The 18,022-nt window shown below is 38.1% G+C and overlaps 1 protein-coding gene across 6 annotated transcripts in view; it reads right to left on the bottom strand.

Annotated features, from left to right (window-relative positions):
* LOC129565965 (uncharacterized) overlaps nt 1-18,022 on the bottom strand; it is a 105,468-nt gene that overhangs the window by 10,043 nt on the left and 77,403 nt on the right. For all 6 annotated transcript variants that reach the window (XM_055441390.1, XM_055441385.1, XM_055441386.1 and 3 more), the window contains 3 exons: nt 2,304-2,594; nt 1,981-2,194; nt 1,213-1,866 (listed from right to left, as the gene is read on the bottom strand). In XM_055441390.1, coding sequence (XP_055297365.1) covers nt 1,213-1,866; nt 1,981-2,194; nt 2,304-2,594 — 1,159 coding nt within the window. The remainder of the gene's footprint in view (nt 1-1,212; nt 1,867-1,980; nt 2,195-2,303; nt 2,595-18,022) is intronic.

Genomic DNA, 18,022 nt, shown 5'->3' with positions numbered 1-18,022 from the left:
TTTTATATCTGATTCTGTTGCTTTCAACAATTTTTCAGATTTCTGCTCCTTGCTCAATGCGTACAGCATTCGTCTCTTTTCATCTATTGGTATTTCTTCATCAAAGAACGCCATTCCAACTGTTTCGTTGGACAAGTAGCAAAGATGGCCGCTCATTTTGGACACAATTAAATCAGAAATTGTTTTGTCAATACTAGCATAGTCAATACCACCTTTGATGAATTCGAGGTCAATTCGAGGAGCCTTCGTTGCTGATGGAGCTTGAAACCAGGTTTTCACATATAAGCGTACTAAGAATATGCAAACGTCTCGAATGCCATTGTATTCATTTCCCTTGAATTCGAATTGGTCTCTTGATGTGACTTTCTATTGTTTTATCAAATGTACTGAATGAACCAATGCACTACTCAAGCGATCCAATTAGACTGAGATCAAACAGAATTTCGATTGCTACAGCTCTCATTTGCCCAAATGTCAAATTGACATAATCGAAAAGGGCCAATTTTGCAAACATCAGCAATTCGTCAATTCGCGCACACATAGTGCGAAGGCAAAGTATTTGTTTATACTTTATGAGCACAAACATCGCCAAGCAGCCGTCAGAATAACATTCCATTGGAATTTCAATACGGTCTCATGTAAACAATGCATCGACAATATTTCTTAGAAATGAGATTACCGAAACGAGTTGTGTATTCAACAAACTATATTCGAAATCGCATGAACTTTTTTAAATTTAGACAAATCTGATGTTATTCAACATTTCATGATTAATTCTATAAATTTTAAGTATCTTAAAACAAAATAATTGATCAGAAACGCAAAAAAAGCTGAACATTCATAATTTTTCTTTAAAAAACTGTCTTTTTACAATAAAATTGAGGATATTTCAATATGAAATCGATTGGGTATTATTTATTTGTGTTGTGTTTGTTCATTCTCACCGCCACAAACCAAAAAGTATGATAAAAGGTTTGGTCTTAGCGAGTAAATTGTAAGTAAAATGTCAAAAATCGCATGATTTTCCCTTGTTTTGAGCTGCACACCGTTGAGCTCACTCCCAATCCCATGAGTTAGTGCAGTTTTCATCTTGGTTTTTCTTTTTGGACTATTTCGCAACAAATAGGCTAGTTGCACACAAAGAAATTTCATTTTTGTCGGAAACGGAACAGTCTAATGTCCAGCTTCAATTTGTCGAAGCTTTCAACTTACCGGAATCTTCGCGATGCAAATAGCTGGTCTGTTGTTTCTTCGATTTGGCATAGAGATCTTCTTTCGAATCGTGCCGTGGTCGGATGTCAGTACGTGAGCCGCTCATGTAGCCCAAGTCTTCTTTTTGTGTCTTAAGATCGCCGCGAGAACCATATTGAATGTCCGTTTTGATATTCTTTTGGCGTGTATCATCGTCCGATTTCACAATTTCTTCTTTATACCGTGGTGAAACTGAATCTTCACGTGAGGATACATGACGTAAACGATTACGTTCGAGTGTGCCTTTCAGTTCATCTTGGAATGTTTTCGTGGAGAATTTGCGTGGTGTTGTTTCTTTGCGCTCCGACCACCCAGTTATGCCTTGAAAGTACTTTTGCGGTTTTGGTGCTTCTTTCGGCTTGATGTTTGAGTGATAGACACCATTGCTTAAAGTGGGCAGTGGCTCCTCGGCCGATACGGGTGATGGGTGATTCGATTTGATGGTGACATTGAAAAATGATTCCTTTTTCTCAGTTTCTTCTTCAGTTGAATCGGGCGATCGTCCTTCACTACCGAAATGACTCTCCAGCCACTTGATGGTCTCATCCTTGCGAGTCTCTTCTTCCTTCTCGAAATCAATTGCACGCTCCTTGCGCTCACGCTCCAAAAACGCTTCTGTAAAATTAGTTTGGAAAATTTAATATCAATTCAACAATTTCAAACGATCGAAGTACAAAATCACAGTCTTCTTTCGATAAAAAAAAAAGTTCAATCGAAATTCATATTTACCTCGATGTTGTTGCAACAATGTTTTCTGTTGTCGACGCGCTTTACGCACACGATCCGATAAGCTATCCCAATCGGATGCCGTCTCTTGTGGACCGTCTCGTTCGACATCTTCAGTTTCAGCTAGGTATCTCATTTCTTTTCCGATTGTTTTACCATCAGCCACATACTCTACTTCTTGTTCATCACGACGCTTTGAGAATCTTTGCGATGATTCCTGATGCAAATGAGGATGGAAGCGTTTAAAATCAATTGTGTGTTTTTTTTACTTTTTTTTCCAATTCTTGTTATTTAATTTCATTTCGTTTAAATTTTGTTCATTTTACCGTTTGTTCGATGCGCTCTCGATTGCCAACCGAATGATCGTCTTCGTCTTCAGGCAATTCGTTGTCGTGGAATTCTTCGTGTTCGGTTGTTTGTTTTTTCTCCGTTACGAGCGTACCATCCGGTTGTGCGGAATATTTTAAATCAGTGTCTTCGGTATCGATGGTTTTTCGTGCCTTGGTCGAATGATGAACGAGCCGGGGCCCCGTTGGGATTAGCTGTTTTTGTGCTTCCGGCGACAGTAAAGCTTCCTGAATGTTCTCAACGCCGCTGTTAATTGCGTAGACGTATGCCTGCAAGTCAATCGGAGGAGAAAAAAAACATATAATAACATTAGTTTAATTGCCAATCAATTTTTAATGGTTAATGAATAAATTGGCGAAGGAGAAGAAAGATGGCGAAACAAAAGAAGAAAAAAGTATCCATAAAACAGTAACCGCATTCAAATTCCGCAACAAGTTTGTATGCGCTATTGCGTGCGTGTTCGGTTGAAATTTTAAGCATAAAAAAACCATTCATACCGAGTGATTAGTGTGGAAATAAATGGATTTAAAAAGTGAATTCATCTTCAAGTTTCTTTCACTGAGTGGCAATCTTAAGCAATTTGCATAAAAACTAGGACCCAATGATTGAACGGGTCACTCACTTTGTTGCAGCATGAAAAGTAATCATCATGAAACGCACTTTCACCGATTTCAAACGCACAAAAACAAAACGAAATGGTTTCGTGTCATGTGTCACTGTTACGACGATTGAACCAATGCGACTGCAGAAAAAAACACACCAATAATTGGTAATTTGAATACGGATAAAGAAATTATCGTTTGAAATTCCAAATCAGTTAGTCGATGAGTGAATCGCATGCAAATCAATATATTCCATCCAGTCGCGTACTGCCGCACCACGACTTAATTCAATTCAATGTTTCATCGTAATTAGATGGGCAATTGAATTGTTTTGCCGCATTAACTTGAGCACCGGAATTTTCTTGTTTCTTTTTTCCAGTGTTTTGCCCAGACAGCAGCGAATGGTTGTGCGCACACGCTAAAACACACACAAAAAACTCGTTCCACGATAAACAACAAATTGCATTACTACAATTGATAAATTGCAAACGTACACGTATCGCACCTAGTGCGACCATTGTCAATTTCCGGCTTTCTTGGCTGCTTCGCTTTGGTGGAAACTAGTTTCTTTTTTTGCTCGTTTTTTTTGTACGTGGTAATAATTGGCTGAAAGGCCAGAGCATCAGAAGTGGAAGAATGATTATTATTGAATTTTATGAGAATGTGGCGGCCGATGCGCAAACATGATCTTCAACTGAAAGCGAACAACATGCAATTGCATTGTGCTCACGCCGTGCAAAAGAGCAGTAAAAATCTAAATTGCACAAAAAGAAACGCTCTGCCAACAGATGAAAGCTAACCAAACTGACCTGTTTTTTTTTCTTTTTTCACTCTCTAAGACAAATAGTTGTATATATATAGAGTTGAATGCAAGGCAAGCGCAAATCTGCGTTTGAAAAGCGAATAATTCGTAATAATTTTTAAATGTCAATGCAGTCGTTGCTATGGCTGCTGATGCTGATGTTGCTGCGCTTCAACACAAAATACCGTTTGCTCATTGACCGATACAAATTGACTACATAAAAAAAATGAAATTAGACATCAGAAACAAAATCGAAAGCTACACATGTACTATCTAGAAAAACTAATGCAAATATTTTCGTAAACAATTCGAAATCATCGGTCGAAAGCGGAGTGATCACGTGCGCGGCAACTCCTTCAAATCTTTGCCAATCTTCAATTCAATCGAATCCCAAGCGCTTAATCGCCGACCCAACCATGATCAAATCTAACCGTATAAAATTTGAATTAACTATGAGAACGATGAAACGCAAATGAAATAAAAAGAAACACATTCACTTTCTATGCACAGCAATCGCAAAGGGGAAATATGCGGTATTCGCGCGAGCGCGTGTAGTGTATTGGAAACAAAACAACGCGATGTAAAAGTCAAATGTCTCTTTGTTTATGGTTATGAATTTTGTATTCGATGTGGTGCGCAGTGTTGGAATGATTCTTTGGTTTAATTTAATTTTTCCCTTCATATTCAGCTCTTGGATTGCATTTGAAAAAAAAAGTGTTTGCGCGAGCAGGCGAATGCTCGATTGCTCGTTCTTTCTCGCGCGCGCGCCGCTAACTTGTGAAATGCATTCCATTTATGGATTATGGGATACACGATGCACACACACAATGCAAAAATTATGTCTGTTTTACCAGTAACTTGAACATGTTCACCTATTTGCTTCTTTAAATATTCCTTCTGTTATTATAAAACCGAAGAAAACACAGCGCTAACAAAAGCACCGAGGAAGAAAAAATGCAAACTTTTATACATTCATAATGCGAGTTTGTGCACCATTATGGAAGTTTTAGGCCAATGCTGCTTATGCTGTGTTGCGTCGAGAGTTTAATTTTTTTTTCTCCTTTTTTTCGTTTTTGATGTGATGCCGGTAATGTTTGCTTGTTGATTTGTTAGTGGCTGAATGTTTTATTTATTTAGTGTGTGAGCACAACAAAAGAAACAAGCTTCCAAATCGTCGATGGAATAATTTCGCATAAATAAATCGCATCTCAACTCGATTCGGCTCTGCTCTCTCTCTCTCTCTCCGTTGCATTGAGATTTTCAAAGAGCGCCTGATGCCATTGATTGCAAACCAAACCGACAGACGAACGGAGGGTGAGACAGAGAGTGAGAGAAATAAGCGAACGAAGCGCAAGTACGCATGAATTTTCTGGTCGAATGGGTTTAGTGGGAAATGTTTTCGCTTTTCAAATTGCATTTGTCCGACCTGGAATTATGTAATAGAAAAATATGTCGTGGCATCGATAAAATAAGTACGGAATCGCGGGGAATATATGCATGTCACTGTCGGGTGCAACTAACGTGGCCATCATTATAATAATGACATCAACGGCTCATTGGTATGCGATAGACAGCGCAGTGATTTGGCTGGAAAATCTGCGTTTTAGCCCAGCCGAAACAAAAAGAAGAGAAGAACAAGAAAGAAACAAGTAATGTGAATTGTCAACGTTCGAAAGATCAAGCGACGTCATTTCGAGCAAACAACCAGAGACATGCAAAAAGAGTAGACAAGAATAATTGGGCTATGGTGGATTCGATGCATATAATGTCATGCAGGGTAATACTTGTTGATAGCATTATCTCGCATATGGCACACACCGAATATGTGATGCTTCTACGTGAGCTAAATCGTCAATTATGTAAGCATTTATGTTTTATGCGATCAACAACAACAAATATTCGGTATGCAGCGTGTGTATGTGTGTGCCACAACACGTGTGAATTATGCACATTACTTTGCTTCCCCCCAAAAAAAACGGAATGTATCGTTCCCATGTTGTGTATGTGTGGCATATTCAGTTGCTGTTTTCTTCATTGCACTTTCGGTGTGATCTTTTCCCGTTCAAATATGATGTAATCCAATTTTGTATTTATTAATAATTTGCAAACATTTTTCATGCGCCCAATATAAATGGTATCGATCGTAACAGGCTGTAAGCGAGAAGCCGAACCAATAAAATAATCAACGAAATTCAGTAAGAGAAAGAGAGAAAAGGAAATGGCGAGCATTAGAAAGGTGTATGATTCGAAACAATCGATCCAGTTTTAACAAAATGTGCCCCGTTTTATGTTATGTAGCCCATTCGTGCACAAACCACGAAGCTGTGGTAGCATTGGATTTTGTGAATGTGAAATAAAACGCAAGCTTATAAAATTCATCAAGAACCACCTGAATGGCGTTCATTTCGTTGAACGACTGCCATCGTCATCGTCATCGTCGTCGTCGCTGTTGCCGTTCGATTCGATTCAATAAAATTGAAGCCTATAATCTGTAGGCCAGTTGCGTTATTTATATGCACGAAATTGAAACAGATTTATTCCAAAACAGACAAAAACATATTCCGTTTGTTGTACCTACATGATCGCTCCGCCAGCCACTCATTACATTCCATGGCCATCAACCATTCAAAAAGAATGCGTTCGACTATTTCATGCTGATCCAATCAACCAGACAAACACATCGTATACATGTCTACATCTCATCTTGGGTAGAAAAATCGAAACTCAAAATTAAAATATGCACGAAAAAACAACAAGTAAACAAAACGATTTTCCCTTTCGATCTCGTGCTCGCTCTGGTATATAATGCATTGTTGCTTTTCATTGAGGGCTGAACTGGCGCGTTTTGCTTTTATTTTTCATTGAAATCAAAAACAAGACAACGAAAACCAGAGGGAAATAAACTATGAAGCGCACAATAAGACATACAGACATCAAGTTTATATGCGCCTCTCTAGCTCTCTCACTATCTCTCTCACTGTCGCTCTCTCGCTCGCCCGCTCGCATTATTTCGTTTGTTGATTGAAAAAATAAATAATAATTTCATGAAGAAAAATGTATTCAAGCGTCGCAAGTCGTAACCTGGTCATTTTAAACGTGGTCGAGTGTATTAAAAACGAATGAAAACAAGAGCCGAACACGCAAATTGCCCATAGACGGATTGAAGAACTGGCTCTGGCATTTTATTAAAATGCACTGATTTTATTCATAGATTTGTGTGTAAACGCGCGGGTGCGCGGGCGCACGAATGCGCATTCACACGCATAATTATGGAAATATCGTGCATATTGCCCCGGTCCCGGATATGTGTGCCTGTTAAGCCGCATACCGCGCAGGAAAAACAAACAGCAAATCTACAATCAGTGCTGGAAAGCAGCAAAAACAAAAATTATGCCAAAGTGAATAAAGGCCGAATGCCTACCTAATAGCATAGGTACATATGAAAATTTACTGAAAAATTATAGTGGTTTATTTATGAAGTGAACCACTCTGTCAGTGCACAAAAGTGACCATAAAAAACAAACAATATACATCCAGTGGAATATTATCCATGAAGAAATCTCGCAGGAATGATCGGCGCGGGAGAAAAAAAAATTAATTGGCTATATTCTTTGTGCATTTATTTATAGATTTGCCATGTACGAAAAAAAAATGCGCGCGCACACACACAACGAGATTTGCTGTGCACTTTTCATCTTTTCCACAACAACTCGAGCTAGAGAAAAAAAATGGTTAGTAATTTTTTTCGGTCGGTTTTTCGATCGCCTATCGATTGGTTTGCCAATTTTCCCCAGCGAATATCCAATTGTGGAAATCATCGATGCCGTTGGTTGCTGCAAAAAAATCCAACGCACATTTTAACCAACGAAATTTTAATCCATGCGTGTTTTTTTCTCTCTGATGGATGCAAAAAAAATAGTCTTTTTTTCACTTTATTGAATCGGTTCGAGTGATGGGTTTTGTGCATTCATCAAATATCGAATTGCATATTGCATCAATATTTTATATGAATAATTTAAATTATTGTTATTATGTACAAATGAATGACGAACTCATGACTCTGGTCAGTGAACGCGAATACGCAGTATTGCTGTTATTGTCGGTTTTTTTTTCTCTCCGAGAATTTCATGCGTGATGGATTTACATTTGAATTAATTGTGAGGTGCAGTTTAACTGCATATGTGCATAATAAAATGATTGGTAAACCAATCAGTGCGTGCGGTTGGTGTGTTGCTTTTTTTCGGCCATCGTTTTTTTTTCTGTTCCTTATAGAAAATGGGAACCATTATTTCGAATTGATTGAATTATATATACTATATATACACAGCGAGTGTGGACATGCATGACTCAGTAATCCTCAACATTGCACTGGTCTTGCGTGCGTGCGAGCATGTGTATTGCCGTGAACGGGCCATGAACGAGTGCATGTATGACATTTAGAAGGAAAAAAATGTACCATAAATAAATGGACGAGCAAAGTCGTTCACTTTTTCGCAAACCACCCAAATATAGCAATTGAATCAAGGATTTGCCAATTTTTTTTTATAATTGACAAAATTAAATTATCAAAATCCACTTTTGAATGGTTTTTGGCTTTGAAGGGCATGCTAAAATTTAAAATGTTAAATAGATATAAACAAAATTGGTATTAACCATTAAATCAAATGAGTACAAAACCGATTGTTAAAATAAATCGACCAACGGCACAAAATTGAAATGGAGTTGAACAGTGGCCGATGGCGTTTAACTTTATTGATATTTATACGAACCAAATACGGTGCATTTGTTAGCAAAACAAAAGTGTATAAATCAAATGCGAACAATGGTTCGACTCGATTCAGTCAACAAATGGTGATAATTTATCAAACATTATTTGTCTTTCACCGTTTAGCGTCAAGCCCATTTGCAAAAATTGAAAATGATTTGGATTCGTTGTCTTGCATAAAACCGTCATTACAATTTGTGATTTTCTTGCCTTTGGGCCAAGAGACCTATTGCTCAGCAGCAACAGCAGCAGTGCACGTGATAAAATGTATCGGTTTCGTAGAAACAGTTGATTTTCGGATATTATTCAAATGACATGCTGTTTCAGGAATAATTTAACATCATGTTTTTGCGTTTGTTCGTTTGTCAATTGTTATTGTACTTGTATTTTATGTACGGGACCGTGAGCGCTCCTTCTGCGATCTGTCGTACACTCTATTGTTTTCTCTTCTCACAACTCTCCATCTCTCTCTCTCTCTCTCTCTCTCTCTCTCTCTCTCTCTCTCTCTCTCAAAACACCAGACTTTGTTTTTGTTTTATGATTTTGAATGTTATAAATCCATTTGGAATGAAAAAAACCAGCTAAATAATGTTATATTAAGTTCAATTCCGAATGGCACAAGGTTAAGATCAATTTCACGAATCTAACGGTGCTTCAATAGATCAACCAAAACGAATTATTTACGGAGTGCACAAAATTCGTACCAAACCAAACTAAACCGAATTGAAAAAAAAATCTACCAGCAATGGAGCGAACGAAACGGAACAACTAAACACACCGGAAAAAACCACGTAAAATATTATAAATCAATGTGTAGCAAAAGTATACATATGCGCCTGTCTGCACGAAACAAAATGCACACATTCCAAGAAAAACATGCACTTTAATCACAAAAAAGCATCGATTTCGTTGGCCTTTTTTCCCCTCTATCTCGTGTGCTGCCGCAGTTGCTGTTGCTTTTTCGTTGTTAGATTTTTGTGTGTTTGTGCTTTATTTTTTTTCTCTTCTTCTATGGTTTCAAAGCGATAACATGCGCTCACCGTAAAACTGTGGTGTGCTTGCACGAGAAGGCGCTTCCTCAACACAATCCAGTGTGCACAATGAAGTGAACCGCGTTCAAGAATTCGACGATAATAAAACCATAAATAATGCGGACCGCGTCATTTGTTTGTACACAGCAACATGCAATAGAAACTGTAACAGTCACTGCAATGGTTTGGCTGTTGTTGTTTTTATTTCTCTCGACCGATTCTACTTGCAAACCGGAGAGAGGGAGAGAGATACACAAAACATGCTGCAACCCGTGTTCAATGTGCGCTAACATTGCACCGAGTTATGTTTTTTTTTCTTCTCAATTGGACGCGCGCGCACACGTACACTTTTTTTCGTTTTTCTCGCGAGAGCGTCAAACAAGCGGAAAAATGCACTCCACACGACAATAATAAACAAACGACGAGTGAGAGAGAGAGAGAAAGAGAGAGAGAGAGAGAGAGAGAGAGAGCGTAAGAGCGTTCAGTGCATAACTTCGATAATGCCAACCACAATAAATAACATCGCGATTTTTCCTCCTTCGACAGAAGAAAAAAAAAAGGAAAAAATGCGAGCGAGCGCTTGACACACACTGAAATGGGAATAACAGTTATTTGAATATCATGTGCAACAAATCTGAACTAAACGAAATGGAAGTGGAGTTTTTTTCTTCGTTCAAATAACTAAATCATACTTGGTTTTTTCGTTGTTGTTGTTAAATGGCAAACAGATTCTGAATTGCAGCCACCTAACAACCCATTAGAAATAGAAAAATAGCACCGCATCCGACGCTTCAATAGAGAGAAAAAATAGAGAACACAAACCAATCGCAATTGTCTAGTGTGTGTGTATTTTTTTCTCTCTCGAGCATTTAAAGGAGCAACCAATAGTTATCTAGTCGAACCACCTGACCTGAAACCGAGAATCGATTGCTTTGATTTTCGAAATGGTATATGCACACATTTTCCATCCGGAATACCTGCAGCAAAAGATCAACAACACACAGCATAACGAAAACAGCAACAACAAAGTGGTTCTAACGAGATAAAAGCCGATCACATGTTTCCGTGCGACAGATTTCTGAGAGGCTTTATACTGTGACATGAAACACGAACTTCAGTGAAATGCCTACTTGCAAAAAAGAGTTTGTTTCTTTTGCTTGAAAGTGTTCTCTTAGGAGGACAGAAACACTATTTTAATCGCAACTAATCCATTCTAACAATCGCAATTTTCAACATTTAGAACAAAGTAAACGGTGATATTTAACGAAGAACAGCAGAATCAGCCACGTTAATCGTGGCGATGTCTAAGGTTGCGTCACTTGAAGTGCAGTTAGTTACTGAGCTTGGATGTTGAAGTCGATTTTTGTAATGGAGTCACACAGTTCGAATGATACTTGCATAACACTAATAATAATGAAAATTAATAAACTCAATGAATATTTGTCAAACACTGCACAGAGACCAGTGAATAAATCAAACAAATAGGCCTGCGCTTGAATGAAATGACGAAAAAAACTCTATTTTTCATGAAACACGAAATACACACACAGCGATAAATTGAAAGTGAGGCAGAAAAAAACGAACTCAACATGGAGAAGTAGTTTGTGGGGTGAACAAAAACGAAGGAAAGAAAAAATGACGAAAACAAATTTAAATGGCTTTTGATAGAGTTAGTTAGTTTTTCGTGATCCAGTGAACACGATAATAAAATTACATTTCGTTTCACATAAATAAGCCCATTTTTCACTTTCGTGTTCATAAACAAGTGAACATATAGTGCGAACGAGTGGCAAAAAGCTTGTACTGAATGAATTCTCTGTGTTTGCTTGGATTGAAAACAGCATAAAATTGAATAGGTGCAAAGAAAGGAATGCTTTTCTATGGCGACAAAATGAAATTGGCAGAGAAGAAGAAGAAGAAGAAAGACAGAGAAATAAACGCTATCGAAAAACAGGCCGGAGCGAGAGATACACTTGTAGGCTGAACTCATTTTCGAGAGAGTCAGCATCGGCAGCAATGGCCATAAAGTAATTGTCTTGTGTATGGTGTTCCAGTTCGAAATATTGGCATGTAAATTGAATGTTGTGCTCGCATTCGCGAACCGAGCTTAGCCTCAACCAAAGCGCTCTTGTGCGATTTAAAAGATATTGCATACACATACCGCGCTCGCGCGCGCACCAAGTAAATGCATATATATGCAATGCAGCACAGACGAAAAAATAGGCAATAATGCAACGCTCATTTTCCATTTTCGATGCTGATCACCACTGTTTTCGAGCGACTATTTTTAGAGTTCGCGACTCTCGGTTGCCCGAAACACACAAGAGAGAAGAAAGAGGGCAACAAAAAAACCCAGCAACACTGTTGTCGATATGCCATTTGTAAAATCGTATCTCTATATTTTGTGTGGTGATCAATTTCCACAAGTCTGAGCCTCGCTCTCTCTGATTTGGTTGCCCTGTGAGCGCGGGCCCGCTTGCGATGCATTAAAAAACAATGACGACGACAGCTAAACAAACGTACACAGGAAACCAAAGGTCGTTCACAAAGTCATACACAGACACAACCGAACCACAAATCAATTGTGCGATAAAAAGCACTTGCAGCCTGCCTCACACAACACACAGCCTCAATTCGGTTCCGTGTACACAGCGACTGAATGAGATGTAATTTGTAAGTGGAAGGCATTATTTCGTTGTTGTTGGCTTTTTTTTCTTCTCTTCGCTCTTTCTGTATGCGCCATTTGTATACAATTGTGTAACTAGTGTTGATAGTCTTAACCTCCATGAGTCTCGTGGATCGATATATATTTTTTTTTCTTTCTTTCTCTCTCGCATTCAGTTCTTCCCTCAAGATTCAACACATTCTGAAAAAAAAAACAATTCACCACACCGAATCGAACTCTATTCATTACGAACAGGTTACGAATGAAGAAAAAACATTGTTATCTACGGAATATATGCACAATTCAATGGTTGGCGAGATATTCCATTTCACAAGTAGAGTGAAAAAAAAACATCGACTTCATATCAAATTCCATTGGCATTTGAAACTGGAGAAAAGCCAAAATTATTGTACTGACTTCGATGCTGTTTTTTTTTTGTATCAATATTGATACAAAATAATTATACGAATACCACGTGTGAAATGAAATCTCCACGTTGAAGGTGAGTGTCGTCGTCATCGTCGTCAACGACAACGCGTCGACGACGTCGTTCCTTGATGCAATATCATAATATTGCATAGAACTTGATATAATTGCAATCATTTTCATTTAACATCCAATCGTGTTAATGTAAACAGAATGTTTTACGACTTTTAACATGAACATTGGAAACTAGATTCGTCATCCGACTCGTCGATCACTCGTTCGCGCTCGTGTCTATTGAAAAATTAAACAAACAAAAACACATCGCAATATCGAATTGCATGCAGGCTGCTATAAAACAACCAAATTGTGCCAATTTACCGCATAGCTGCGTTACTTCGTATTCCATACTTTCTCATTAGTGCTGTCGCTAATGCAATTTCGTGTTGGATTTGTTTGGTTTGGTGATAGCAAAGAGACAGAAAAAAAACGACGTACAATAATCCATGTAAATACGGAAAATTTTCATGGAACGCATGCACGCTTTGCGTGGTATGACTGCCTCATTTTCACGGTATCCATTCATTTTCACCGAGCACGAAATATTCCAAAATGTTTTAAGTTTTCAGGAGAAAAAAATTGAACGTATGATTTTTAGTGGTCTTTTGCGGTAAGTTAAAAGAGAAACTACCAATAAATACACCGCGTGAAGTGTGTTGGCTTCTCTGCTTCATTCATGATGTACTGGCTGGCTGGCTGTTACGGCTGTCAACTTTTCTCTGAATCGAAAACAAAACAAACAAGACCCACAACACTTTCGATTGGCAAGTGAAACGAGAGAGAAGAAAATCGAATTTTATGCACTTCGTTTAGCACCATATTCAGATTTCCAATGTTATCATTCACACAGCGCCGTGAGATTTGCAGCAGCACCTCATGCTGTTCGATCGAATCAGTTGATTCAAAATTTAAAAACGAAACTTGTCTATTCACTTTTAATTTCTATATTTTTTTGCGAATCTTTTCTGTTGCTAATTTCTTCCTTTGTTTGGTGGTGACATTAAGTTTATGCAAATTTCCAATGGTGTCGTTTCGTTTTTGGCAAATATTTATTGTTTGCTTGCTCCGAAGTTTTTTTTTGCTCTGAAGGCGAGTGGTTTTTCTTCGAGAACGGAGAGAAAGAAATGCATTTGCGGAATGCCAGCGGCTATCGTGTTCATGAGTAATATTTTATGTTGGTGCTTTCAAAGAAACAGTAGTTTTGTCCACATGTTCACGATTTTGGCCGACAGTCAAATAATGAAAACAACAAGGAATTGACTGATATCGATTCAGTTGGAAAATGCGCAGATTCGAAAGGCCGGTGTTTTTAAATCCACAACAATGGATCTAGTGTTCCATTCGTTTTTTTTTTTATTGTTGTTTCATTTTAAGCCAAAATATTTGAAAATATTCGATAACAATTCATAATCGGTTTAAATATATTTGTTAGCTCAGCGTTGCACAACAATAGGCTTTGCTCTTATATTGAAATACTTTTCAATTAAGAATGGATTGATGTGTTCACCTTTACAAAATGCAGAAGAAATCGATTGAAAAACAAAACGAAAATAATCCTTGGAATTGTGCACATCGAAGAAAAAAAAAACGATTGTACAATTGACGCTTTTGTAATAATATGATGAGTTAATCAGGTTATCTAAGTTCTACGATCTGAATGGTATCTAGTTTCCCACACTTAGTACCGAATGTTTTGTTTTCATTCCCGTTTCCAATTCAAATGGTGCCAAAAAGATGATGAGATGTGCCATTTCCATTTGATGCGATAGCTGACCTGATTTTTTGCCGCTCTCGTAAGATCCATCAAATGTCAGCCCTGAGTCATTGAGAATTGTTTAGATCAAATTTTATGCGTGTCAGAGTGAAATGAACAAAGCCGAAGACATTTTTTTCTGCAGGTGAAAAAAATGAATCGGTGCGATCACAATTTGGATCGATTGCGTGGAATGTGATGATTCAGTAAATTGAAAATGGTTTTATGTTTTCACAAAACTTAAACAAATTGAAATGTAGGTTTTTGTTCGTTCGGCCAGACTGGTCAAATGGTCCGCCTTGATTGAGTGACAGAAATCAGGTTTAGTTGTTTTTCTCTCTCTCCTCTATTTGCTCAGAGACTGCTCGAATACGCTAAGAAAAAAAAATTGTGATGAATTAATAGTCGAATCTATGCGAGACATTCGATGAATAAGCCAAGTTTGCGTGTTCGATGTAGGTTGAAGAAGTCTGATAAATTCGAAAGTGCTTCTTAATCGGCGGTTGCGAGATATATATCGAATGTCGTGGATCGCGCTCGCGCGCGCCTCGCACATCATCCAACCAAAAACCGGTACATACACGCAAATTGGCCAAGTAATTCGATTTTTCTATTCCGTCTGTCGACGTGTCGACCATAAATGATGTCCCTCAATTCAGAGTGTCTCTTTCTTTCTCTCTGTGTGTCTCTAGTGCTTTTTCTCTCGAAAAGAGTCTTTTCTCGCGCGCACAAGTCACAGTACGCCGCGTCGTCACACCAAAACCACATCTATTTAACTATTTCAGGCAATGTCTGTGCAGATCCTGTTCAAAAATGAACACGTCTCGCAATGTGGAAAAACGGAGAGAAAAAAACACGCACACAACAACGCAATGCCAAAACCGACAACAAACAAAAGCAACAACCAGAAAAACAAAACGAAACACCAAGAGCGCTCTCTCGAAGTAAATGATATTTATCAATTTCCTCCGTAATACGTCCATTTGCACTTAAATTACTGGCACGGACACATGCTAAACACAAAATAAAAGGAGGGAAAAAAAATTGCAGAAAAAGAAGAAAAAAATGAAACAACAAAAGCCGTCCAGCCCAACACACGTAATAGAATCCAAGGTGCAAAAAGAAAACAAAATGATGCAAAACCAACGAAATCCATCTTAATAAAGCGTCTAAGTGGGTTTATAGGTGGTGTAAATAACGAAGTAACGAATATTACGTTTTTGTCCGGGCGCGCAGCGCGCACACACACAAGTACCTGTCATTTTTGTCTACGACGACGTATTCGATTTTTAGTTTAGTTTGTTGCAGTTCTAGTCTCTCATGCATTTCCCTTTTTTCCTATCTTTCCTTCTTTGTCTTTCTTCCAATCCACACCAATGTGTGTGTGCGGACGCGCACGCGCTCACGATTTATCTTTCAATTCAATTTTCAAGCAAATCAGCTTTTTTATGCAACGCAATGATTTCGTTTCGTTTCTTTTTATTCAAGAATCCACTCAATGGCAATACATTTGCTTTTCATTCTTGTGAACGGAACAAAGCTCAATTCTATATTGCTGGCGAAAAATATACGGAATTGATTAAAATATGTGAACTTTCATTGTTTTTGAAGGCAAACGAAGAACGCCAATTCTAGACTATGCCAGTGTTTGAGACGGAGAATTTCGAAGAAAAAAACACATACAATTTATTGAATAAAAACGAAGAAAAAAATACTCCGAGAAGGGAACAATAAAAATGAGATGCGACTTGATGATGTTTTGGTGGGTTTTGAATGAATAGACGGAGTTTGCAAGAGCTCGCAATGAAATTTATCGGGGCAACAGAATAAGTACCCGGCTTGAGTGCGAGAGAGGGAGAGAGAGAGAGAGAGAGATATGGTGTGTTGTTGATACATCATCCGAGAATGCAATATTCTTCCCTTTTTTTTCTGCGCACCAACAGAAATTGTGTAAGTGATTTATGAATTATATTTGTGTCTGAAGTGTATTGTATTTGCATTGTCCGCTGCGCTCCATTCATTTACGGCGGTGATTGAGTGCATCATTTGCCCCAGTCGAAAATCGTGTGGGCAAACAATTGATTTGATTCTTGATAGTTGAAAATTGTTTTGCATTTTCTTTTCTTGCTCAATCGTACGGTCGAGCAACTCAATGCCATAAGTATGCATAGATTCGCGAATTGCACCAAACAATTGTTCGATTTAAAACGATTAATGTTAACTAATTTACAGGAAATACTACGATGAAACCAACGATAAAACAATAAGATTCCACTTGTGCTGTATGATCGATGACGACATTGAATTACACCCGTGAAAGCAAACTGATTTGTCTGCCTTTTGGTTCGTTGCGAGCGCGCGAGATGTTGAAATAATTTTAATGAGGCTTGTGCATTCTGCGCGGAATTTGAAATATTTATGTGCAAGTTAGATGCCATAAATCCAATTGTTGGAACGCGCGCCGCGCGCCAACCGAATAACCGTTAATTAAACATTTTCCGTTTTAAAACGCTTACAAAAGAATGGGCAGATTTTACTCAATTCAGCTTTGGCGAGAAGAGACAATAACTTGTGTTGATCTTTACGGCCAATAATTGCATTACATCTTTGCAATGGGGATTAGATTGAATGTGTTCATTTACAAACGAATCAATTCCAAAGTCGTTAGGAAATCACCCGGTTTTTATGGCAAATAGCCAAGTTTAGAATGCAGCAAATGATTTCATCTGCATTTCGAATTCTTTATTGCCGATCTTATGAGTCATAAAAAAATGGTTCGCTTGAAGTAGTTTTTGACTGCCGTGGATTTTTAAAAAGTTTCTCTCGATTCGTTTTCATTGCATTCGAAATTGCTACTCTTTTCATATCATTCGGCTAACCAGATTCTCAATTTTACTTTGTTTTTTACAAGTTTTTCGACTGATTTTGTATACGTAGGATTTTAAATGCGTGCCAGTTCCACCAATCAAACTAGGTATCGACATAACTAAAAGGGAATTCTCAATCAAATTTCATCGCAAAACTATCTGATAATTGAAATAAATGGGCAGTAGGCCGCGGCATATTGTTACCGTGTCGTTCGACTTCATCCGATTTATACGTAGGTAAACGAAGCGAATTTGCGGCAATGTGATGTTATACACTGCTGTTTGCCGCTGGCCGTACACATGGTTACATGTCGTTCGGTCGCATTTTTTCATTTGTTCTAGCTGCAGCCAATCTCCTTACAGCACACACTGCATCCATCGTTATCTATCGCAATGGAAAAACGTTTTCTGTTCGGTTTTTTGCATTATTTTCAATTTAGATGTGAATTTTTTTATTTAATCCATCTCTCTCGAGTGCGCGTACTGCGCACACATTTTTGTGAACGGATTTGGCGGTGTTATTCACAGAAGACAATGGCCTGTTGGGCTAATAGCCTGTTGGGCTTCTTTTTTTTTCATCCATAGGCATAAAACAAATTAATGAAAAATTCGAATCAGATTCGGATAGCGAGAGCTTCAAATTATAGTCATATACATTGAACACTGAGTAATTTGCCGTTGACTCTCTCTCTCTCTCTCTCTCTCTCTCTCTCTCTCTCTCTCTCTCTC

This window comes from Sitodiplosis mosellana, unplaced genomic scaffold (assembly GCF_009176505.1).
Source record: "Sitodiplosis mosellana isolate CC-2019 unplaced genomic scaffold, AAFC_SMos_1.0 Smas_scaffold_3, whole genome shotgun sequence".
In the NCBI taxonomy this organism is placed as follows: Eukaryota; Metazoa; Arthropoda; class Insecta; order Diptera; family Cecidomyiidae; genus Sitodiplosis; species Sitodiplosis mosellana.
This window is presented reverse-complemented; position numbering and strand designations above follow the sequence as displayed.